General features: G+C 43.1%; 1 protein-coding gene across 1 annotated transcript in view; it reads left to right on the forward strand.

Moving 5' to 3' along the window:
* The first annotated feature begins 240 nt into the window (after positions 1 to 240).
* The window catches only part of LRP10 (LDL receptor related protein 10), a 32,062-nt gene continuing 6,120 nt past the window's right edge, over positions 241 to 26,182 (forward strand). Inside the window, exons 1-4 of the mRNA XM_075852804.1 lie at positions 241 to 431; positions 3,134 to 3,169; positions 6,871 to 7,999; positions 8,082 to 8,211. Of these exons, the coding sequence (XP_075708919.1) occupies positions 401 to 431; positions 3,134 to 3,169; positions 6,871 to 7,999; positions 8,082 to 8,211 (1,326 nt within the window). The 5' untranslated portion in view covers positions 241 to 400. The remainder of the gene's footprint in view (positions 432 to 3,133; positions 3,170 to 6,870; positions 8,000 to 8,081; positions 8,212 to 26,182) is intronic.

Genomic DNA, 26,182 nt, shown 5'->3' on the forward strand with positions numbered 1-26,182 from the left:
ATAGTGGAAAAGCCCTTCATTATAAGTTTCTCCTTACACAGTTCTTTATAGTTTAGTTATTTATTCCTCGACCATCAGAACAATGAGAGAATATTGAAGTGTTAGCACATCGGGGCGGGTGCCTGGAAACCCCGTGAAAGAAATAAACTATGAAATTAGTTAGCTGGAAAGTGTATAGACCAGGAGCGCCAGCAGGGGGAGCCAAAGAGACGGAAGAGACTTGTGTTTTGGAAGGAGGAAGTGGAGAGAAAAATAAGAAACAGGAAGAGACTGAGGGAGTGTAGAGGCAAGAGGCAGCGCAGAAACACTCGGGAAAAAGTTGGCTAAGAAGTCCTTGGAGTCTTTAAATGGTTCGACAGACTCGAGACTGTAAGGAAGTGACCCTCCGCCGACAAGCAGCATGTCTCGCCTCCTCACACTGCTTCTATATGGTAAGAGTTCACCTCCCCCACTCAGCTAGTGTTATGTGGACACTTGTCGCCCTGTTTGCTGTTGTGTTAAAGCGACACTTTATATTGGGCTGACAGCTGCTGAGCCCTGGGCTGCTTGTCCTGGTAATACTAAACCCCTTTACTGTAGATACACAGCCGGACCACACATTAGTGTCAAGGTAGAGCTATCAAAACATAGTGCAAAGAGAAAAGTAGATCAGGTGCTCATAGGAACCTATTAGGTTGGTGCTTTCATTTTACAAAGAGTCTGCAACAGCTGGAATCTGATTGGCTGCTATTGGCAACTGCTCGCACTAGTTTTGATAAATGTCTCACAGATTCCCCTTAGCCTGGTACTTGATACCATAATGGTCTCCGGTCTCCCCCCGCGACAATGGTCAGATTGAGCCAAAAAGCGTTCTCCTGTGGTTTTGTCTTTACGAATATATTTAGTATTTGTCACGATTTTTAAAGAGGCGGTCTGCGGAAAAATTCTTAGAGCAACTTCTGTGGGAAACCGTGATTGCGTTTTTTTTACATGGTGCTTTGGGAGGAAAAAAATACCACAAACCCCAAGATAAGGCTTCATTCACACCTGCGTCAGGGCTCCGTTCCGACTTTGCCTCGGAACGGAGCCCTGACTGACACAAACAGAAACCATAGGTTTCCGTTTCCATCACCGTTGGTCTCAATGGTGATGGATCCGGTGCCAATGGTTTTGTTGTGCTAGGGTTTTGGCGGAATCAATAGCGTAGTGGCCTACACTATTGATTCCGTCTGACTACGGAACCCTTGCACAACGGAGACAAACGGAAACCATTTTGGCAACGGATCTATCACCGTTGAAATCAATGGTGATGGAAACGGAAACCTATATCAGTCAGAGCTCTGTTCCGACAGAAAGCTCCGTCGGAACGGAGCCCTGACGCAGACGTGAACGAAGCCTTAGGCCTTATTCATACGAACGTGTTTAACACGTGTCGCACGGACCTATGTTAGTCAATAGGGCCGTTCAGACATTCTGTGATTTTCACGCAGCGTGTCCGCTGCGTAAAACTCATGACATGTCCTATACATGGGCATTTTTCGCGCATCATGCACCCATTGAAGTCAATGGGTGCATGCAAATCACACGCAGCACATGGAAGCGTGATACGTGCAACAGTAGATCAAGAAATGAAGGAAAAAATAAAACCACCTCCTTCATTTCTTTTTCTAAACCTCAAAACCGCCTGTCATAAAGATGGCATATGCGTGAAAATCGCGCAGCAAACACTTATGACACACGGAACTGCAACGCGCAAAACGCACACACTCGTGTGAATAAGGCCTTAGTCTGAGAGAACACATTTTCCGTAGTGTGAATTGAACCTAACAAGGATTGATATAGACGTCAGGTTTGTCCAAATTTCCTCAACTCTTCCTGTTCCCTACAACTGAATGGGGTTTGTAAAAAATCCCTGCACCTACTGCAAATTTACGCCTTGTTTAGATGCATGGAATGTATTGTCAGTGACAAAAATTTATGCAACAAATCAATTTTCAGCCTCTGAAACCCCATTCACACCTACTGTGCTTTGTTGCGTTTTGCTGTGATTTTGCGCAAAAATTGCCGCAAAAACGCAGTGGTTTTTAAAAACTGTAATTTTTGGGATGCAAATTCAGTTGCACCATACACCCTTTCTGCTGTGAACAAAGTGTGAACCAACTTTTCCAGTACTGTGCACGAGCCATGTATTTAGAGATAAGCATGGCATCGGATCCCGTCCTGGGAGATCAGGAAAGACTTTACATTGCATTTTAGCGCTACGTTTCACGTGCATGTTGAGAAATCTCCCAATGTACATTCTAAACGTGTCTATAGAGCTCAGCCCAACAGAGGTCCTTTTGGCCTTAATTGGGCTGGTATATGTTGCGTATACCTAACTGCCCAGCATGAGAAACATACTCCCTCCAGAGACCGGGAGGGGGAGCAGAGGAGATGGCATGTGATGTGTAACTGGGTACTCGCACAAGCAGGAGATAAACACTAGGAACATGGTCATGTGACCAGCTTACAGAGGCATTTGGCTAGTGTATTAGTAAATGATAAATCTTGCCGCAGTTAAACCATGTTAATGTAGCTAACAGCTTTATCAAATTTCTTGCTTGCTGACGGTTCCAATGTAGTCCATCAGGGTTCCGGAAATTTATGGTGGCAAGAATAGAACTGTTCTTGCCATCAAAAATACCGGGTCCTCTGGCAGAAAACAAAATTACCAATGTAAACAAAGCCTTAGGGTATGTTCACACGCAGAGTTTAAAGGCGTATTTCAGGCGAAAAAATGGTAGCTAAACCCCTACAAACACCTGACTATTGATTTAAATGGAAAAATCGGCGTTTCGTTCAGACGGGCCGTTTTTTTACGCCGCAGTTTTAAAAAACGGCACGTAAAAAAAAAATGCCCTGTAAAAAGCAGCATGTAACTTCTTGAGACGTTTTTTTTAAACTGTTTTTTATAATGTCAATAGAAAAACCGCTACCAAAAGTTTTCAGCTTCAAAAACGGCTGAAAATCAGATGGTGTTTTCCCTGAAAATAGCTCTGTGATTTTCAGCGGTTTTTGAGTGTGCGTGTGAACATACCCTTACTGTGCTAAGTACCTTGTCTGAAGTGACTCCACCTTACCTAACACCTAACTTCTCATTTTCCTTTCCTCCTAGGACATCTAGTATTCATAAAAGGAAATTCCATTTATGGTAAGTTTAAAACTTCATAAAGAAGATGGAGAACTGAGACAGAGTAACGCAATTTAACAGCTATTGTTCAAGACTCAGATGTGAAATGTAAACTTTTAAGTAATGTATTGACATCCTGTCTATATACCTAACATTTACAGAGGTTCTCCACTTTACAGTACTGTTTAATGACACAGGCTGACATGGGTCCACTACTACCAAGTTGATTTGCTGTCACCAGAAATCTCGCTCATGTGAGACAGACCGGTGTCTATAGATATGTGTTTAACCCCTTCCCGACATTAGTTGTAAGTATATGTCATGGAAAGCCAGTGCTTTCCGCAAAATGTTGTATACGTACAACAAATGGATGGCACCGGCTCAGAAGCTGAGTCGCTGCCATCATCCCCGGATGTCAGCTGTATCTTACAGCTGACACCCTGCTGTAATGGCGGGGACCGAAGTTAGCAGCGGGGAGGCGAAGCCTAATTGGCTTGCTGTCAGTGAATGACTGACATATCCAATACATTGCACTACATAGAAAAAAAAACTGACAGTTGGGCCTTCAAGCCCCCTAGTGGCACTAAAGAAAAGAGAAAAAAAAAGTTGGAAAAAATAATAAAAGTTTCAAGTAATAAAATAAAACACAATCGCCCTTTTTCCCTTATCAAGTCCTTTATTATTGAAAAAAAATAAACCATACATATTTGGTATCACCGCGACCGTAACGGCCTAAACTATAAAAATATGTTATTTATTCCACGTGGTGAACGGCGTAAAAAATGATGCCAGAATTTCTGTTTTTTGGTCACTTTGCCCTACAGAAATTTAAATAAAAAGTGATCAAAAAGTCGCATGTATCTAAAAATGGTACCTATAAAAACTATAGCTCGTCTCGTAGAAAACAAGCACTCATGCAGCTCCGTCAACAAAAAAATGTAAACGTTATGGTTCTCACAACTTGGCGACAGAAAAAATACATTCTTTTTACAAAAATAATTTTATTGTGAAAAAAGTTGTAAAACATAAAAAAGTACTATAAATTAGGTATTGCTGGAATCGTACGGACCCGCAGAATAAAGTTAACATGTAATTTATAAATCCCACATGGGGTCACTTTTGGGGGATTTCCACTGTTTTGGCACCACAAGACCTCTTCAAACCTGACATGGTGCCTAAAATATATTCTAATACAAAGGAGGCCCCAAAATCCACTAGGTGCTCCTTTTCTTCTGAGGCCAGTGCTTCAGTCCAGTAACACACTAGAGCCACATGTGGGATATTTCCTAAAACTGCAGAACCTGGGCAATACATATTGAGTTGCGTTTCTCTGGTAAAACTTTCTGTGTTAGAGAAAAAAATGGATTAAAAATGAATTTCTGCAAAAAAAAATGACATTTGTAAATTTCAGCTTTACTTTGGTTTAATGCCTGTGAAATGTCTAAAGGGTTAAGAAACTTTCTAAATGTTATTTTGAATACTTTGAAGTTTTTAAAATGGGATGACATATTGGGGGTTTCTAATATATAAGGCCCTCAAAACCACTTCACAACTGAACTAGCCTTTTGAAATTTTCTTGAAAATAGGAGAAATTGCTGCTAAAGTTCTAAGCCTCGTAACGTCCTAGAAAAATAAAAGGATGTTCAAAAAACTATGCAAATATAAAGTAGACATGTGGGGGATGTTAATTAGTAACTATTTTGTGTGCCTGTTTTAACTGCCTGTCTTATAAGCAGATACATTTAAATCTAGAAACATGCAAGTTTTTGCAATTTTTCACTACATTTTGGTGTTTTTCACAATTAAATACTAAATGTATTGAGCAAATTTTAACAGTAACCTAAACTCCAATGTGTCACAAGAAAATAAACTGAGAATCGCTTGGATGGGTAAAAGCATGCCGAAGTTATTACCACATAAAGTGACACATGTCAGATTTGAAAAATGAGGCTCTGTCAGGAATGTCAAGTGGCCAAAAACCAGAGGGGGTTGACATCTGCAACTTTCTTTATGGAGTTTTTAAAGAGGTTATCTCATGAAGTCCACCCCTGTCGATATTCCCCATTAGGACATCTGAACGTATTAGAGGGGGGTACCCCGCTTGGGGCACTCTCTATCAACCACAACGAAGAGCTACTCTGGCGAACTTGAAACATTCATGTATCATTGGCCCCCATTTAATACTACATTTCCCCTGCAGTGGCCGAAATGTCTGGCTGGCTGCCTCTTCCTTTGCAAAATCTGCTGTTTGGCGGCGGTGGCAGGAGTTGCACCTGCAGTGATCAGCTGATTGCTGCAACAGCTGCAAACTGAAAGGGGCTGTTTCTGATACGACAACCCCTTTTAGAAGCCCATCCTTCGTAAAGATTTCAACTCCGTGTTCAGATTTTCAGCCCAAGTGCAAATTGGCTCTGAATTTAGAGCAGAGGGGGTCAAAGTGGTGGTGTTATGACATGCAACATGCTTCTCTATCGCTTACTGCGTATTAATGTTGTTATTTATACAGTACCGGCATATTCTGCCAGACTTTACAATGAGTTCTAGGAAAATCATTTTATTTTGCAGTTTGGATAGCGTTGTATGATCTAAGCCAGGGGTCTCAAGCATGCGGCCCCTGGGGCTGTCATCTGCAGCCCGCGGGACACAGAGCCGCTAGTATCGGCTCTGCTCCGAGACTCTGGAATTCCCTGACATCGCTGTCCACATATGAACAGCGATGTCTGGGGCTTCCACAGAGCCGGAGTCCCGGGCAGAGCGCTGGTGTCGGCTCTGCTCCGGGACTCTGTGGAATTCCCTGACATCGCTGCCCATATATGGACAGTGTGTCAGGGTCTTGCCCAGATCGGAGCAGAGCGCTGGTGTCGGCTCTGCTTCTGGACTCTGTGGAATTCCCTGACATCGCTGTCCACATTTGAACAGCGATGTCTGGGGCTTCCCCAGAGCCGGAGACCCGAGCAGAGCGCTGGTGTCGGCTCTGCTCCGGGACTCTGTGGAATTCCCTGACATCGCTGCCCATATATGGACAGTGTCAGGGTCTTCCCCAAAGCGGAGTCCCGGGCAGAGCGCTATTATCGGCTCTGCTCCGGGACTCTGGGTAAGCCTCTGACATCGCTGTCCATACATCGACAATGATGTCAGGGGCTTCCCCAGAGCAGGAGTCCCAGTGATGTCAGGAGCACAGCTGGAGTTCCAGGAAGAGCCTACTAGCGCTCTGCCTGGGACTCCAGCTCTGGGGTTGCCCCTAACATCTCTGTCCATATATGGACAGTGATGTCAGGAGCAGAGCTGGAATCCCAGGCAGAGTGCCAGAAGCGGCTCTGCTCCGGGACTCCAGCTCTGGGCAAGCTCCTGACATCACTGGGGCAGCCTCTACAGAGGGCACTGGGGCAGCCTCTACAGAGGGCACTGGGGCAGCCTCTACAGAGGGCACTGGGGCAGCCTCTACAGAGGGCACTGGGGCAGCCTCTACAGAGGGCACTGGGGCAGCCTCTACAGAAGCCATGTCCCTTCCGCTTAGCCTGGTCACTTTTTATTAGTCTAGTGTTAGCGGTTCAAATGCCTCAAAATTTGCATTTTTTTGTGCGAATTGCAACTTTTGGGGCATTTGCAACTTTTTTACGCCAAAAATCTGAGTGCGCATAATCCCCCCCCAATTGACTTTGGTGTGCCTTAGGAGACTGAGTACTAATGCTAACCTGTTCTCCTTCTTTCCTATCTTGCAGATTCCTCGCCCTGCCTACCAGGTTTCTTCCATTGCAACTCTGGCTGCCTTCCCCTGTTTTCGGTCTGTGATGGTTCTTATGACTGTGAGGATAAGTCTGATGAAAAGTCATGTTTATCATATTGCAACTTTACACTCCAAGATTTTTATGGAGTCTTCTCTCCTCCTGGATATCCGGGTTCTCCACCCTCTCCTCTGCCATCTCATTGCCGTTGGTTTATTGACTCAGAAGATAGCCGTGGACTTGCTTTGCAGTTTTCTGCACTCCAGCTTTCTGAGCTCGATTCTCTTGTAGTTTATGAAAATGGTGTTGGGGATTTTCCACGTCTTCTCCGTGCTTTGTACCACCAGAGCAATGGCAAATCTGTCACAGTAGAGTCTGTTGGGGGTAGAGTCACTATTATATATCAATACAACACAAATATTCCCCATTATACAAATACTGATTCTTCTGTAACATATGACTCTGACTTTAGATTTCCCAGCAATGAGAACCAAGACCCTGGTCCTCGTTTTACTGACCATATGGGATCACCACCTTCTCGATTTAATTTCCCTGGCTTTAACATGCACAGTGGATGGTTTCCATCGTTTCGGCCCCGGGGGTTTAATGCTACTTACCGTGTGCAAGGCTACTGCCTTCCTTGGGACCAACCCTGTGGCTCCAGTCCAGGCCTTTTATGGGATGACGGAGTGGAAGTTGGTGGAGGATGTTTCTCAGACTCACAGCGTTGCGATGGAACATGGGATTGTGCCAATGGCAGAGATGAAGTTAATTGTACAAATTGTCCTGAGGGGCACTTTCCATGTACTACAAGCCATGGTTGTTACCCCATTACTGAGCGGTGTAATTACCAAACTTCATGCCAGGATGGTACAGATGAAAAGGGTTGCCGTGGATGTCAGCCTGGTGGCTTCCATTGTGATTTGGAGCGCTGCGTGTATGAAGCATGGGTATGTGATGGCCAAGCTGATTGTCGAGATGGAAGTGATGAGAAAAACTGTGGCTACACACTTCCCCGTAAAGTGATTGCTGCTGCTGTCATAGGAAGCTTGATCTGTGCCACTTTACTTGTCGTAGCATTAGGATGTACATGCCGACTCTATACTTCAAGAGCACGTGAGTATAGGTGAGTATCAATTGTAATGTATGGATAATCATAATAAAATAAAGCCTACACAGCAAATCTATCTATTTCTTTATTTTCACAGCGTCTTTGCACCTTTATCCCGGATTGATGCAGAACTGATCCAACAGCAAGCACCACCATCCTATGGACAGTTGATTGCTCAAGGAGCTATACCACCCGTTGATGACTTCCCTACAGAGAGTCCTAGTGATGTGAGTGTACATGCCGTGTATCTGCTTGTTGTAATATGCCTATCTACAATTAAAGGGGTTCTCCTGGATATATATATATATATCTCCACCGTACTGTGCAAAAGCTTTAGGCAGTTGTGAAAGATGCTTCAAAGTGAGAATGCTTTCAAAAGTAGAAGTGTTTTTTATCATTAGCAAAATGCAAAGTGAATGAGCAGAAGAAAAATCAAAATCATATCAATATTTGGTGTGACCACCCTTTTCTTCAAAACCGCATAAATTATTTTATGTACACTTTCACACAGTTTTTGAAGGAACTCTGCAGGGAGGTTGTTCCAAACATCTTGGAGAAGTAACCACAGATCTTCTGTGAATGTAACTTCCTCACATCTTTCTGTCTCTTCATGTAATCCCACACAGACTAATGACGTTGAGATTAGGGATGTCACGATACTAGATTTTGGACTTTGATACCGATACTTTGTGTAGTATTGCGATTTCGATACCAATTCGATACTTTGCCAACAGTAATAAAAATAAAATAAAAAATTCTTCCATTTTCTGATGTGAGGCGCGTGGTGTGATGATGATGAATTTAACCTCCACGTGCCTCACATTAATAGTAATTAACCCCATCATGTTTCTCAGTCATAATGGGTTAATGTGTAAGGTACATGATGGGGTTAATTACTATTAATGTGAGGCACATGGAAGTTAAATTCATCACACCTCGTGCCCCACAGTAAGTGATAGAAAGCAGTTTTTTTATTTTATTTACAGCGTACACATCATAAATGATGCAAAACAATTTGTTGTGCAGGTTATTACGGCCGCGCCAATACTGAGTGTGTATATTTTATGTATTGAGACTAATTTTAATGCTTATTGTAAAAAAAGGTGTATGTGTATTTTTTTTTTTATTTAACATTACTTTGTTTTTACTTTATTTTTTAAACTTTAATGTACTGACCTATATCTATATTACAGTACATTAGCCTGTGTACTGATCGTACACAGGCAGTTGTTAGGACATACCTAAGTATGCCCTAACAGGAAATATGGTAAGACAGCCCTGGGGTCCTTCAATGGACCCTGGGCTGTCTGCCCATATATGGTATGTCCCTCAATCGCGTCACAGGAATTCCCTGTGACGTGATCCAAGGGGCATCCCCCCCCCTTCTCATTTTCTCCTGAATGCTGCAGTCCGCTGTGATCGCAGCATTCATGGGAATAGCGGCGGAGATGAGATTTCTCTGATCTCCGCCCACGGGGCTGCGGCTCTGTAATAGTCATTGCCCCGCTCCTGACAGGAAGTGCGTTCGCAGTCAGCATGAGGTGAATTGGCCGGCGCTGCACTAATGAGCGGCGCTTCAGGCACTGAGGACAGAACATGGGGGTGTTTTGCAGTGCGCCCGCCATGTTCTGTTTTCAGTTCCGCCACTCATTAGTGCAGTGCTGGCCACATAGCATCATCCTGACGGCGCGCACTTAACAGGACTCAGGAGCGCAGCAATGACTGTATTACATCCGCAGCCCCGCTCGCATACATTCATGTGTTACAATACTGAGCTGACAGCAGATGGGTGTACCTGGGTCCCACTGGTTTCTTTCAGCTGTGAGCTGATTGCGCTGCTGGACATCTTCCGATTTAGAAGTAAGCATGATGTGTCTTTGATCTGCAAGTTTCCTTGGCCAACCACTGCGTCTACAGTCCTTAACGTTGCCCGTTTCTTTGTTCTAATTCAATATAGCTTGGACCACACATCTTGAAGCCCCAGTCTGCTTTAAAATCTTTAACCCCTTCCCGCAAATGGATGTGACTGTACGTCCATCTTAACCCCTTGAGTACCCAGCTCATTTTGGCCTTGAGGACCAGACCCATTTTTTCAAATCTGAAATGTATCACTTTATGTGGTAATAACTCCGGAATGCTTTTACCTATCCAATTGATTCTGAGATTGTTTTCTCGTGACATATTGTACTTTAGTTTAGTGCAAAAATTTGGTCGATAAATTCATTGCTTATTTGTGAAAAACACCAACATTTAGCGAAAATATGAAGAAATTATGATTTTTCCAATTTTTAATGCATCTGCTTGTAAAACAGATAGTAATACCACACAAAATAGTTACTAATTAACATCTCCCATATGTCTACTTTATGTTTGCATCGTTTTTTGAACATCCTTTTATTTTTCTAGGACGTTACAAGACTTAGAACTTTAGCAGCAATTTCTCATATTTTTAAGAAAATTTCAAAAAGCGATTTTTTTTTTTTTTTTTTTTTTTTTTTTTTTTTTTTTTTTTTTCAGGGACGAGTTCAGTTCTGAAGTGGTTTTGAGTGCCCTATATATTAGAAACCCCCATAAAACACCCCATTTTGAAAACTGCACCCCTCAAAGTATCCAAAACAGCATTCAGAAAGTGTTTCAACCCTTTCGGTGTTTTACAGGAATTGAAGGAAAGTAGAGCTGAAATTTTCAAATTTCATTTTTTTTTTTACAAAATTCATATGTAATACATTTTCTTCTGTACCACAGAAGGTTTTACCTGAGAAACGCAACTCAATATTTATTGCCCAGATTCTGCAGTTTTTAGAAATATCCCAAATGTGGCCCTAGTGCGCTAATGGACTGAAACACAGGCCTCAGAAGCAAAGGAGCACCTCTTGGATTTTGGGGCCTCCTTTTTTCAGAATATATTTTAGGCACCATGTCAGGTTTGAAGAGGTCTTGTGGTGCCAAAACAGTGGAAACCCCCAAAAGTGACCCCCATTTTTTAAACTACACCCCTCATGGAATTTATCTAGGGGTATAGTTAGCATTTTGACCCCACAGGTATTTTGCTATATTTTCTGGAGTTAGTCTGTGAAAATGAAAATCTACTTTTTTTCTGGAAAAACGTAAAAATTTCTAATTTTTGCAAGAAATAAAGGAGAGAAAGCACCCCAACATTTGTAAAGCAATTTCTCGCGATTACGGAAATAACCCATATGTGGTAATAAACTGCTGTTTGGACCCACAGCAGGGCTCAGAAGGGAAGGACCCCCATTTGGATTTTGGAGCTCTGATTTTACTGGAATGGGTTTCAGTGCCGTGTCACGTTTGCAACGCCCTGGAGGGACCTAAACAGTGGAATCCCCCCAAAAGTGACCCCATTTTGGAAACTATACCCCTCAAGGAATTTTTCTAGTGGTATAGTTAGCATTTTGACCCCACAGGTTTTTTGCTGAATTTATTGGAATTAGTCTGTGAAGATGAAAAGAGACTTTTTTTTGGAAAAAACACAGAATTTTCTCATTTTTATAAGGAATAAAGGAGAAAAAGCACCTCAACATTTGTAAAGCAATTTCTCCTGATTACGGAAATACCCCATTATGTGGTAATAAACTGCTGTTTGGACCCATGGCAGGGCTCAGAAGGGACGGAGCACCATTTGGATTTTGCAGCTCAGATTTTGCTGAATTGGTTTCTGGGGGCCATGTCGCATTTGCAGAGTCCCTGAAGTACCAGTACAGTAAATTCCCCAGATTTGATCCTAATTTGGAGACTATACCCCTGAAAGAATTAAATTAGAGGTGTAGTGAGCATTTTGAGCCCTCAGGTGTTTAATAGATTTTATTAGAATTGGTCCGTGAAAATGAAAACATTTTTTTTTTCCAATAACCTGTAGATTTAGCTCAGAATTTTTCATTTCCACAAGGAATACAGGAGAAAGGACACCACAAAATGTGTTACACAATTTCTCCTGATTACGGAAATACCCCATATGTGGTTGTAAACGGCTATTTGGACATACGGCAAGGGTCTAAACGGAAAAAGTGCAATTTCGTTTTTGGAGTGGAGATTTTACAAAATTTGTTTTTGACGCCATGTTACATTGCGCTGAGGTACCAGTACAGTGAAAACTCCCGAGAAGTGACCCCATTTAGGAAACTACACCCCTCAAGGAATTCATCTAGAAGTGTAGTGAGCATTTTGACCCCCAAAGGTTTTGCAGAAATTAGTGCACAGTGGATGTTGCAGATTGAAAATTGACATTTTCCACATATATGCTATTTCAGTGCCCAATGTGTTGGGCCCAGCTTGTACCACTGGAGACATACGCCCCATAAATTGTTAAGCGGTTCTCCAGAGTACGGTAATACCCCATATGTGGTCATAAACCGCTGTTTGGGCACACTGCCAGGCCCAGAAGGAGCGCCATTTGGCTTTTGGAGCGCAGATTTTGCTTGGTAGTAGTTTTGTTTAGTGTTTTACTGGTGTTTCAGTTTTATAATGTGGGGGCATATGTAATCTGTGCGAAGTACATACATTTTTGGCGTGACACACTGTCGTTTTTATTGGTACCATGTTTGGCTACGCGCGACTTTTTGATCACTTTTTATTCCATTTTTTTGGAAACAACGTGACCAAAAAAGGAAATTCTGCCATTGTTTTTTATGGTATTTTTTTTACGGTGTTCACCGTGCGGGATAAATAATATGATATAGGCTCCCGTACCTGGTTGCTAGGCTTCCTGGTTGCCATTGCAACCATCAGAACCCCGCGATTTTTCGCGGGGGGGGGGGCAATGGGGTGCAGAGGGAGCCCCCTCCCTCTGTATCAATAACTTAAATGCCGCTGTCGCTATTGACAGCGGCATTTAAGGGGTTAAACTACAGCGATCGGAGAGGACCGTGATCGCTGTAGTTGCAGTGGGATGTCGGCTGTATATTACAGCCGACATCCGATGAAGATGGAGCGAGCACAGCTCCTGTGCCCGCTTCATCCTCAGGGCGTTACTATACGCACATTTTCGGGAAATGGTTAATAAAAATAGTGTTTTGTTTTTTTTACACCGCTTTCTCTGATCTCCTCACGTATCTCACAGAAGTGAGGAGATCAGAGAAAGTGACAGGAGCTTTCTCCTGCAGACGACGTCACAGACGGCTGTGATTGGTCAGTCTTCAGAGACTGACCAATCACAGCAATCGCCGGCATTGGGGACTGCTAATTGGTCCCCAGGCCGGTAGCAGAGACGGTTAGCTGTCGATGACAGCTGCCGCCGCTGTTCTGTCACTATGTGATTTCACATAGTGACAGTTTATTCCTGCGCCGTAATAGTACGTCGAAGGTACGCTGGAATAAGCGGCCAGCGACGTACTATTACGTCGAAGGTACGCAAGGGGTTAAGGAGAAGTTACTGCAAATGGGCGTACAGTCACGTCCTGAAGATGAAGCGGGCACAGAACTTGTGCCCACGCCATCTGCAGCGAGTAATGGCTGCAATATACAGCTGACCTCTCACTGCAACGACGGCGATCAGTTACCTCCTTTCGCCACCGTTTAACCCCTTAAGTGCTCCCTCTGTACCCCATTGCCCCCCTGCGAACGATCGCGGGGTGTCGATGGTTGCTATGGCAGCCAGGAAGCCTAGCAATGACTTCCTGATAGGCCATGTATGGAAGCCGATTAGGTCCTGTCCAAAGCAGTTCAAAAATTAATATACATAAGTAGTGCAATGTATTGTACAGGGAATCAGAAGATCAGGCCTTCAGGTCCCATAGTAAGTGTAAAAAAATTAATAAATGTTTTAGAAAAATAAATAAAAGTTTTAAAGTAATAAAAATAATCGCCCTTAATGACCAGCCTATTTTAAACCTTAATGACCAAGCCATTTTTTAAGTTTTTTCCATCGTCTCATTCCAAGAGCTATAACCTTTTTATTTTTGCATCGACATAGCTGTATAAGGTCTTGTTTTTTGCGGGACAAGTTGTATTTTTTAATAGTACCATTTTGAGGTACATATTATTTATTGATTAACTTTTTGGGGGGGGGGGTGTAATATAAATAAAACACTAACTTTATTCAGCGGGTTGTTACGATTGCAACGATACCAAATTTGTATCGTTTTTGTATGTTTTACTACTTTTACACAGTAAAAACACTTTTTTTTTTTTTTCAAAATTATTTGTTTTTTGTCTCCATATTTGAAGAGCCATAACTTTTTTTATTGTTCCGCCGATGCAGTTGTATGAGGGCTTTTTTTTTGCGGGAAGACTTGTAGTTTTTATTGGTACCATTTTGGAGTAGATGCGACTTTTTGATCACTTTTTATCACAAGTCAGGATTCACAGAAAACAGCAATTTTTCGATAGTTTTTTATTACATTTTTTTACAGCGTTCACCGTGCTTGTTAAATGTAATAGATTTATAGTCGTGGTCGTTACGGACGCGGCGATACCAAATATGTGTAACTTTTTTACTTTATTTTGGTTTTTTAATAGTAAAGCATTTTGTAAGGGGAAAAGGTGGGTTTTTCATTTTTTTTCAAAAATTTTTTAAATTAACTTTATTAAACTTTTTTTTTTGCTTTTTTACTAGTCCCACTAGGGGACTTTAACACCTTCCCGACCGCCCACTGTCTTTAGACGTCAGACGGTGCGGGTGCTTAGTCTACAGAGACGTCTTTTGGCGTCGCTGTAGATTAGGCTGATGAGCGCTCGTGAGAGCACTCATCCTCTAAGCAGGAGCTGTTACTAACAGCTCCTGATCTTAGAGCAGCCTCCTGAACACAGCTGGGGTCGGCACACATTCGGACCCCAGCTGTTTAACCCTTTGATTACCGCGGTCCGTGACCGCGGCAAGATCAAAGGGAATTCCCCTCTTTGATCGCATCACCGGGATTCCAGTGATGCGATCAAACACCGGGGAATCCCTCTGCAGTCAGCCCTGGGGACCTACAAAGGACCCCAGGGCTGTCTGTTCCATGTGCCTGCTGTTCGGGCACACTATGTGCTGCCCGATCAGCAGCCTGTGTCATAGTGACACAGTGTAATGTATTGGCGTACAGAAGTATGCTAATACATTACAAGTAAAAAATCAAGTTATCCCCTGATGGGATTAAAAAAAAAAAAAGTAACAAAACAAATAAATAAATAAAAAAAGTCACAAAGAGTCTTTATTTTGAATTAAATACATTTTATTGCCCCTACACTAAATAAAAACAAAAAACCTATGCATATTAGGTATCTACACGACCGTAATAACCTGAGGAATTAATCTAATGGGTTATTTAGCGTGAAACGTGAACGGGATAAAAAATAAACAAAAAAAAACGATTCCGAGAATCGCTTTTTCCTATATTCCCGCCGTAAAAAAAATATTTTTTACCCCCAAACTGTGGTAAAAAAAAATACTATTTCTCTCGCATAAAACAAGGCCTCATACAGCTACGTCAATGAAAAAATAAAAACGTTATGGCTGCTGAAACGCAGAGAGGCAAAAACAGAAAATTTTTTAAAGGTCTTTTCAGGCCCGGTCATTAAGGGGTTAATATGCGATTCTCTGATCGCTATTATAATACACTGCAATACTTTTGTATTGCAGTGTATTACTGCCTGTCCATTTAAAACGGACAGGCATCTGCTAGGTCATGCCTCCGGCATGATCTAGCAGGCATTCGCTACAGGCAGACCTGGGGGCCTTTATTAGGCCCCCGGCTGCCATTGGAGACACAGACACTCGGCGATCGTATCGCCGGGTGTCGGTGGGAGAGAGAGGGAGCTCCCTCCCTCTCTCCAAAACCACTCGGATGCGGTGCACGCTATTGTGCACCGCATCTGAGGGGTTAAGCGGGTGAGATCGATACTTATATCGATCTCACACGGCAGAGCAGGGACGCTCCCAGCCCTCAGCTGCTTCTGGCAGCTGAGAGCAGGGAGATTTGACAGCTCCCTGCTCTGTTTACTTTATGGGAGTGGTGTGTGTGGTGCATGGGATGTGTAGTAAGAAATAATAAATGGTGTATGTGCAAGTGTAATAATATAAGTGAAATATAGGGGGCAGTAATGAGTAAAGTGCCTCAATACAAATAAATGAATAATGGGGTGCAAGTGTGTGAAACATGGAGGGATAGTGTGTAAGTCATGAGGCGCAACGTGTATAGCCAGGTAGAAGCCTATTTGTGACACCTTGATAGTTCATAGAGCGGGCTACCTTGCTTGCTAAGCCAAACAACAACACACCATGCTCTCCCAGCATCAAAGACCCGGCTGTGTCCAAAAGAAGCAAATATAAGTAATAATGAAAAATACCTGGGGTATTAGTGATCATTTTGGCCAAAAGGACGCAAGCTCGCAATCCACGACAAGGATCCCCAGACTTGCAAGTCCCTAACTACCTAACTGGAACGAAAAGCTCCTGATGCACAGACAAAACAGATAAAACCAAGGGGACATATATACAAAAACACCAAAAAAGGCCATACTTACAAATGGACACAGCCAGGTCAGAAACGCTGATGAAGGATAGCGAGCAGGTGCTTTAAATAATAGCCACTCCCACTAGTCTTGAGGGGAGTGGTGTGTGGTGCATGGGATGTGTAGTAAGAAATAATAAATGAATAGTGGCTATTATTATTTAAAGCACCTGCTCGCTATCCTTCATCAGCGTTTCTGACCTGGCTGTGTCCATTTGTAAATATGGCCTTTTTTGGTGTTTTTGTATATATGTCCCCTTGGTTTTATCTGTTTTGTCTGTTTACTTTATCCTGATGCAGTGCCGTAAAAAGGCATATGCATCAGAATAAAGCCCGTTAGTGACTGACGTGAAAAGACGTATTGGCAGTCACTAACGGGTTAAGCTATTTTGGTCCTTGCTTTAGGAGATAGATTCACCTACAATTAGAACAAATCTGGATGTCTCGACTCCCTTGAAGGGGGAACGTGGCTCGGTTGTTCTCTCTCCCCCCCCCCCCCCCCCCCCCTTTTATTTGCTCTAGCTATTGAGCCTATTGCTTTGACAATCCACCACTATAAAAGTTATATTTAGAGGTACACTTGTGGAATAAGTCTCGCTCTACGCAGGCAATTCCTTGCTTCACTTAGAGAAGGAGTTCGGTACCTTACCAGGCGTTAAGGTAAATTGGGGCAAGTCAGCACTGTTACCTCTCAGCACAACCTAACCCCAATGGTCACCACTGCCAGTGTTCTTCCAATCCATTACCCAAATGGATTACCTTGGGGTCATGGCTTCTCCAAACCAAATTCATTAGCCTTAGAGTAGAACCACTTTTGGCAATCATGGCACCATCTGCCACTTGGGTCGTATCATTTCGTCTAAAATAATTTACCTGCCCAAAGTTTTTTCTTCTTACCTTTCTCATATATATCCTGTGATGGCCCCTAAGAATTTTTTTAAACTACTGAACCATGTCCTTAGATCCTTTTTATTGACCAGGACAAACACAACATTTTAGTCTAAACACTCTCCAGGTGCCCAAGCCCTGCGGAGGACTGACAGCCCCAAACATATATGCTATTTAACTAGCCACGCAATTGGTGTATGCTCATTGGTGAATAGACATTGACTTTAGCAATGCAGCCGTAGCACTTGCAGGGGCATTAATGGGCTCATATGAAAGTTTAACAAACTGACTTTACCACTTTAAATCTACTACAGCCATACTACCACCCCTAAAAACGATGGAGGTTAATGCAAAGGGTGGGTTTCCGGCCCTCACCAAGGACACCTCTATGGCATAATCCTCAATTCACTCATTCATATGATCTTCCTAAGGTGGCGGTCTAGGCAGAAAGGGGCCTAAAGTTCTCTGCTCACGTATTTTCTGATAACGGGGGCTACCCTCCCCTTATGGTTTTGAAAGTTTGACATGGAGTTTTGAAGAGCACAGTTTGATGTCAGGGGCTACTCCTGGAGCAGAATCCCCGGCCAGAGCGTTACCGACGCTCTAGCAGGGTATTCCGTTCTTAGAGGGAGCTCCTGACGTCGCTGCCCATATATGGACAGAGCCCTCAGGGACTCCCTCTCCTCCGCTTCTAGAAGGTGCTGTGGCACTATCTACATGGGCACTGTGAGGCACGATCTGTGTGGGCACCTTGTCACTTTATATGTGGGCACTGTGGTGTTTTCAGGGGGGTTGACAAAAAAAGCCCTGAAATCCGGCTGACACACGGACCGTTTTTTACGGCCCAGTCATAGTCGTGTGAATCCGACCTTAATGTTTATTTAAAACACCATCGTGGGGCTGGTACTGTAGTGTCCTGCTCAGACTTCAGACACTATAATGTAATCTCTCCCCAAAGTTCCCGTTCGGAACTGGACTGGTGTCGCCTGCAGTCGGAGTCCAGCTAAGGTGGGGATGGGCAGAGAGGAATGTTGGTGCACCCAGTACATAATTGATTATAGATGCTGTTAACCCCTTAAAGACCGCCGCATAGTGTTTTTACGGCGGCCGTTCAGGGTACTTCTGAAGCCTCTGGCTTTAGGGCAACGTTCGGAGAAAAATTACTGTGTCCTCCAATCATGTTTAACCCCTCAGATGCGGCGGTCAATAGCGACTGCCGCATCTGAGTGGTTTTAGAGGGAGGGGGCTCCCTCTCTCACCCCATCGGCATGCTGCGATGCAATCACGAGGCGCCGATGGTTTGTATGGCAGCCAGGGAGCCTAACAAAGGCCCCAGGTCTGCCTTTAAGTAAATGCCTGTTAGGCCATGTTTAGGCATGGCCTAACAGGTGACTGTCCGTTTTACACTGACAGGCAGTAATACACTGCAATACAGAAGTATAAATATCTTCCTCAGAGTATTAATTAAAAGAAATGGGTTCCAAATGCCCCTTTTCCTCCCAATCTTCTATCTGTGGAGACATCTCCCACAGATAAGAAGGCTGCTAAAGAGCATACTTCCTCTCCCATCGCCACCTGAAAAATTCTGAGTTCCCACACTCTCGCGGGAACTCCCCCCGGGATCACGTGACCGCAGCTGCTATTAGCAATTGCGTTGAAGATGGCCCGGGGAGGCTGCCGCCTGCACCCATTAGCTGGTTCTAGGTGGCTGTCTCCCCGATGAACAAATACACATACACGTCATTATCAGCAGCAACCAGCACACAGGAAAATAACTATGTGCTGATGAATTATGTATCTGTCGTCCGCTGAAGAGAGTGGGACCGCTGGGTGGCTGCTTAGGCTAAATTCACACTTGCGTTGTATAATCCGTTACTCTGATCCGTTTTTAATAAGGATAAAAACAAATCCGTTAAAAATCCCATTGAAATCAAGATAATGGATGCAAACCGATTACAATCCAATGATAAAAATAACCCATCCATTAGACATCCGTTTTTTGAATGTAGAAAAGTGTCCTCCACTCTACACTTTTTTTTTTTTTTTTTTATCGTTGTCCAAAAAACAGATGACTAACATAACGGACGCTAACGGATGCAATTAAAAGTCCCATTGATTTCAATGGGATTTTTAACGGATCCGTTATTCTGATCTAAAAACGGATCAGAGTAACGCATTATACAACGCAAGTGTGAACTTGGTCAAGGTCAGCCACTGACATTGCAGTGTGAAACAGTGTCTGCTCTGCTGACAGATATTTGACCCCTTCCCGCATTTTCATGCACGTCATGGGAAGTGGCACCTTCCCACATTATAACGTGCATGTATGTGATGGTGACCGCGTGGGCAATTGTGGATCAAAATAATGATCCATTCATTTCTATGGCCCACGGACACCTTCCCATAGAAATGACACGCAAAAAATAGGACATGTCCTATCTTTTTATTTTACAGACCGTGCTCCTATAATTTTAAAATGGGAGCACGGGTGACAGTCCGCGGCCGTCCGTGTCTGTGATCACGGACCATGCACACGACTACGGCCCTGTGCAGGGGGCCTCAACATGTAAGAAAACTACACTCCCCATCATAATTCTATAGACCACAATGTGAAAACCGATCTACAATATAGTTAAATAAGCACTCCAGCCATTTAAATTTTTTGTTATCTTGTTTAGTGCTCAACTACTCGCCCATCTGAGATGTGTGCACAATCATGTACAGTACTTTACTAAGGTCTTCATCCTCTTTCAGCCACAATTATAATCTGAGACGCAAGTCCCGTGATTTTAGTCTAACAGCTTTATGGGTTTATGGTTAGACCGGAGGTCAGTTTTGCAGTACTTTCACAGAAATACAATCTGACGTCACTGTGTTAGGGCTGGTTTCGGTTCATCTGTTCCGTTCAACCTTTCCATCAGAGGAACCGATAAGCTGAAAGCCAAACGAAAAATATTGCTTCCGCTTGCATTACCATTGATTTCAATGGTATTTTTTCTTTCAGTTGGTATTGGTTTGTCTCCGTTCCACTAGGGGTTTTGGAAAAATAATTCCATTGAAATCAATGGTAATGCAAACAGAAGCTATGCTTTCTGTTCATGCATTCCTCTGACAGAAAGGCTGAACGGAAGCCAGCGCTGATGTGAACAGGCCCTCAGCATGACCTCCCTATTCCCTGCCTCCTGCTGCACTTCACCCTCCCTTGCAGCATGTAGAAGCGCCGTGAGACTTGGCCCCCTGGTTCCCCACGGCGTGAGGCTAAGTTGTCACGCTGATTAGACTGCTTCCAATGCAGGAGAGCTATCCAATGACGGATCGTAAAGGATCGTCTGTTGAAAAGTAACTTTAACCCCTTAATGACCAGCCTATTTTAAACCTTAATGACCAAGCCATTTTTTACGTTTTTCCATCGTCGCATTCTAAGAGCTTTAACCTTTTTATTTTTACGTCAACATAGCTGTATAAGGTCTTGTTTTTTGCGGGACAAGTTGTATTTTTTAATAGCACCATTTTGGGGGACATATTATTTATTGATTAACTTTTATTTGGGGGGAAATAGAAAAAAACCTGAAATTTCGCCACTCTTTTTCGCGTCTTAAATCTACGCCGTTTACCGTGTGATATAAATAACACAATAACTTTATTCAGCGGGTTGTTACGATTGCAACGATACCAAATTTGTATAGTTTTTGTATGTTTTACTACTTTTACACAGTAAAAACGCTTTTTTTTTTTTTTCAAAATGATTTGTTTTTGTGTCTCCATATTTAAAGAGCCGTAACGTTTTTATTTTTTCGCCGATGCGGTTGTATGAGGGCTTTTTTTTTGCGGGAAGACTTGTAGTTTTTATCGGTACCATTTTGGAGTAGATGCGACTTTTTGATCACTTTTTATCAAATTTTTTTAAAGTCAGGATTCACAGAAAACAGCAATTTTTCCATAGTTTTTTATTACATTTTTTACGGCGTTCACCATGCGGGTTAAATAATGTAATAGATTTATAGTCGGGGTCGTTACGGACGCGGCGATACCAAATATGTGTCACTTTTTAACTTTATTTTGTTTTTTTAATAGTAAAGCATTTTGTAAGGGGAAAAGCTGGGTTTTTCATTTTTTTTTCACATTTTTTTTTTTTATTAACTTTATTAAACTTTTTTTCACTAGTCCCATTAGGGGACTTTAATATGCGATTCTGCGATCGCATTTATAATACAATGCAATACTTTTGTATTGCAGTGTATTACTGCCTGTCCGTTTAACACGGACAGGCATCTGCTAGGTAATGCCTGCGGCATGATCTAGCAGGCATTCACTCCAGGCAGACCTGGGGGCCTTTATTAGGCCCCCGACTGCCATTGGAGACACAGACACTCGGCGATCGTATCGCCGGGTGTCGGTGGAAGAGAGGGAGCTCCCTCCCTCTCTCCAAAACCACTCAGATGCGGTGCTCGCTATTGAGCACCGCATCTGAGGGGTTAAACGGGTGAGATCGATACTAATATCGATCTCACCAGGCAGAGCAGGGACGCCCCCAGCCCTCAGCTGCCTCTGGCAGCTGAGAGCAGGGAGATTTGACCGCTCCCTGCTCTGTTTACTTATTCCGATGCTGCGACGTAAAAAGTCTATGGCATCGGAATAAGGCCCGTAAGTGACCGACGTAGAAACACGATGGGCTGGTCACTAACGGGTTAAGTAAGCAGTTAGCGTCTTACAGTGACTCAGGAGGGCGTTAAGGCTTTGTTCACACCTGCGTCGGTGTGCTCCGTTGTTCTGCTCAGTCAGGCCCCATGCACACGACCGTGCCCGCGATTGCGGGCACGGCCGGCCGCTGACTGACAGCGGCATTTTCGGGCCGTGCTCCCATACAAAGTATGGGAGCACGGCTCGCAAAATGCGAAAGAACGGACATGTTCCATAATTCCCGGAACATTTCCACGGCACTGACACCCTTCCGTAGTGCTACGGAAAGGTGTCAGTGTTCAATGAAAGTGAATGGCTCCGTTTTTGCGGACCGCAATCGTGTGCATGGGGCCTCAGAGGAGCAGAACAAGGGAAAAATGGAGGCAATGTTTCTGTTGCACAACGGATGCCACCGGCTTTAATTAACTTTAATTGGTTCCGTCGGGGTGTCAATCGTTTTACCAGAGACCGTAGCGGAGCATGCTGCGCTATTTTCTCTGGTGGATATTTGACGGAGGCCCCTAACATAGCCTCTAATGCCAATGTGAATGATGCCTAATGGGATAAAAAAAAAAAGTCGGAGTGCTTCTTCTAATCCAACAAGTTTACAGCCCCCCCCCCCCTCCCCCCCCCCCCCCCCCCAAACAAAGTGTATATTCTAACTTGAAAGTTTTTGTAATATTTATAATTGAAGTTCACATTTGCTGGCCTTGCCAGGGGTCAAAACAAACTAGAGACCTTTAACCCCTTCCCGACATCCGCCGTATATATACGGCGCTGTCGGGAGGTGCTTCCCGCAAAGCGCCGTATATATACGGCGCAGTGATGGTGCGGGCTCAGGAGCAGGGCCGGCACCATCACCGCGGGGTGACAGCTGTATTATACAGCTGGCACCCTCCTGTAACTGCCAGGACCGGAGCTATTCTCCGATCCGGCAGATTAACCCCTCAGATGCTGCGATCGGCGACCCAGTGATGCAATCGCTGGGTTGCTGTGGCAATCGGACGCCAGAAAATGGCGTCTGAGTCTGCCTTGTACGGGAGCCGATGAGGACCCGCCTGCGGCGTGTCCTCATAGGCTTGCTGTCAGTGAATAACTGACAGCGCTAATACACTGCACTACGTATGTAGTGCAGTGTATTAGAGTAGCGATCGGGGCATCAGGCCCTCATGTCCCCTAGTGGGACAAGTAAAAAAAAGTTAATAAAAATGTGGTAAAACAATAAAAACACACACATTTCAAATAAAAATAAAGCTAAACTGACTTTTTTCCCATAGTAAGTCTTTTATTATGGGAAAAACCTTAAAAATCAAAAAAACTATACATAATTGGTATCGCCGCGTCCGTAACGACCCAAACTACAAAACTATTATGTCATTTATCCCGCACGGTGAAGGCGGTAAAAAAAACACATGAAAAACAGCGCCAGAATCTTTGTTTTTAGGTCACGTCTCCTTCCAAAAAATGCTATAAAAAGTGATCAAAAAGTCACATTTACTCCAAAATAGTACTAATAAAAAATGACAATCCGTCCCGCAAAAAATAATCCCTGACACCGTTTCGTGCACGCAAAAATAAAAAAGTTCTGGGTCTTAGAATATGGCGAGACAGAAAACAAATGATTTTATAAAAAAAGTGATTTTATTGTGCAAAAGCTGCAATACATAAAAAAAACTATATAAATTTGGTATCGCCGTAATCGTATCGACCCGCAGAATAAAGCTAACATGTAATTTAGGGCGCACTGTGGATGCCGATAAAAAAACCAATAAAAAACTATTCCAGAATTGCTTGTTTTTGGTAATTTCCTTTACCAAAAAATGAAATAAAAAGTGATCAAAAAGTCGTATGTGTTCTAAAATGGTACCAATAAAATATACAGCCCGTCTCGCAAAAAACAAGCCCGCACACCGCTCAATCAACTGAAAAATAAAAAAGTTATGGCACTAGTAATGCGGTGACGAAAAAACATCTCAATGCGCAGGCCGGAGGGGAACATTCCTTCAGTTTCAGGGCCCCAGGATTTAGGAACTAGGAAAGGGAAGGGACATCCGCTGGAAGCGAGGGCGCCCGTATTATACCAGCGCAAAACTTTCCCTGTAATATTTCCCAAACTACGAAGGAGAGAAAGTCCCCAAAAGGTGCAGTGTAAAGAGTGTTACAAAAGGGGGATAAGAAAGAAAACCGTTTATCAGTGTGACGCCGGCCTGCGCATAACGGATCGCTTCACAGCGTACCACACATCTATGGATAATTGTATTATTTACCCCATTATTATACCCTCTTATTATGCCCTGATATATTCCGCACAGATTACATATACCCTGATGTTCTCCGCACAGATTACATATACCCCTGATATACTCCGCACAGATTACATATGCCCCCACATTATAAACGGAAATACCAGCAAAACCCCAAACAGAACTATTACCAAGCAAAATCCATGCTCAAAATGGCGGTCTTTCCCTTCTTAGCCCTACAGTGTGCCCAAACAGCAATTTATGGCCACAAGTAAGGCATTACCATACCCGGGAGAACCCGCTTAACAATTTTATGGGGTAAGATTCTCTAGGGGCACAACATCTTGTGCGGTGAATGGGCAGATCAGTGGAGAAATTGCAATTTTCACTTTGCACAATCCACTGCGTATTTATTTCTGAAAAACACCTGTGGAGTCTAAATTCTCACTACATCCCTTGATAAATGCCTTTAGGGGTGTAGTTTCTAAAACGGGGTCACTTTTGTTTGGTACATCAGTGGTTTTGCAAATGCAACATGGCGTCCGCAAACCATTCCAGCAAAATCTACGCTCCAAAAGATAAATACCGCTCCTTTTCTTCTGAATGCTCCCGTATACGTAAACAGCTGATTATAACCACATATGGGGCGTTACCGTACTCGGGAGAAATTACTTTACAAATGTTGGGGTGCTTTTTCTTCCTTGCAAAAATGAAAAATGTGTATCTAAAACGACATCTTGTTTGAAAAAAAAATTATTTTTCATTTTCATGGCTTAATTCTAATTAATTCAGCAAAAAACCTTTGGGATCAAAATGTTCACTATACCCCTAGATGATTCCTCAGGGGGTGCAGTTTCCCAAATGGAGTCACTTTTGGGGTGTTTCCACTGTACTAGTACTACAGGGGCTCAGCAAATATGACATGACACCCAGAAACCATTCCAAAATCCAAATGGTGCTCCTTCCATTCTGAGCCCTACCGTGTGTCCAAACAGATGTTTGTGACCACATGTGGGGTATAGTTTTACTCGGGAGAAGTTGCTTTACAAATGTTGCGGTGCTTTTTCTCCTTCAGTCCTTGTGGAAATGAAAAAAAATACCTAAACCTACATTTTCTTTGAAAAAATGTAGATTTTCATTTTCACAGCCTACTTGCAATAATTTCTTCAAAAAACCTGTGGGGTCAAAATGCTCACTATACCCCTAGATAATTTCCACAAGGGGTATAGTTTCCAAAATGGGGTCACTTGTTGGGGGTTTCCACTGTTTTGTCACCTCAGGGGCTTTGCAAATGCGACATGGCCTCCGCAAACCATTCCTGCTAAATTTGAGCTCCAAGAGCCAAATGGCGCACTTTCCATTCTAAGCCCTGCCGTGTGTCCAAACAATCGTTTATTACCACATGTGGGGTAGTGTTTTACTCGGGAGAAATTGCTCTACAGATGTTGTGGTGCTTTTTCTACTTTAGTTCTTTTGGAAATGAAAAAAAATTAGCTAAACCTACATTTTATTTTAAAAAATGTAGATTTTCATTTTCATGGCCTAGTTCCAAAAATTTTTGCAAAAAAACTGGCCGGTCAAAATGCTCACTATACCCCTAGATAAATTACTCGAGGGGTGTAGTTTCCAAAATGGAGTCACTTTTGGGGGGTTTCCACTGTTTTAGTTCCACTAGACCTGTTCAAAGCGGATATGGTGCCTAAAATATATTCTAATAAAAAGGAGGCCCAAAATCCACTAGGTGTTCCTTTGCTTCGGAGGCCGGTGCTTCAGTCTATTAGCGCACTAGGGCCATATGTGGGATATTTCCTAAAACTGCAGAACCTGGGCAATAAATATTGAGTTGCATTTCTTGGGTAAAACATTCCGTGATACAAAAAAAATGGATTCAAAATTAATTTCTGGAAAAAAATAATGAACTTTGTAAATTTCACCTCTAC

The sequence above is a fragment of the Rhinoderma darwinii genome, chromosome 1, assembly GCF_050947455.1.
Source record: "Rhinoderma darwinii isolate aRhiDar2 chromosome 1, aRhiDar2.hap1, whole genome shotgun sequence".
In the NCBI taxonomy this organism is placed as follows: Eukaryota; Metazoa; Chordata; class Amphibia; order Anura; family Rhinodermatidae; genus Rhinoderma; species Rhinoderma darwinii.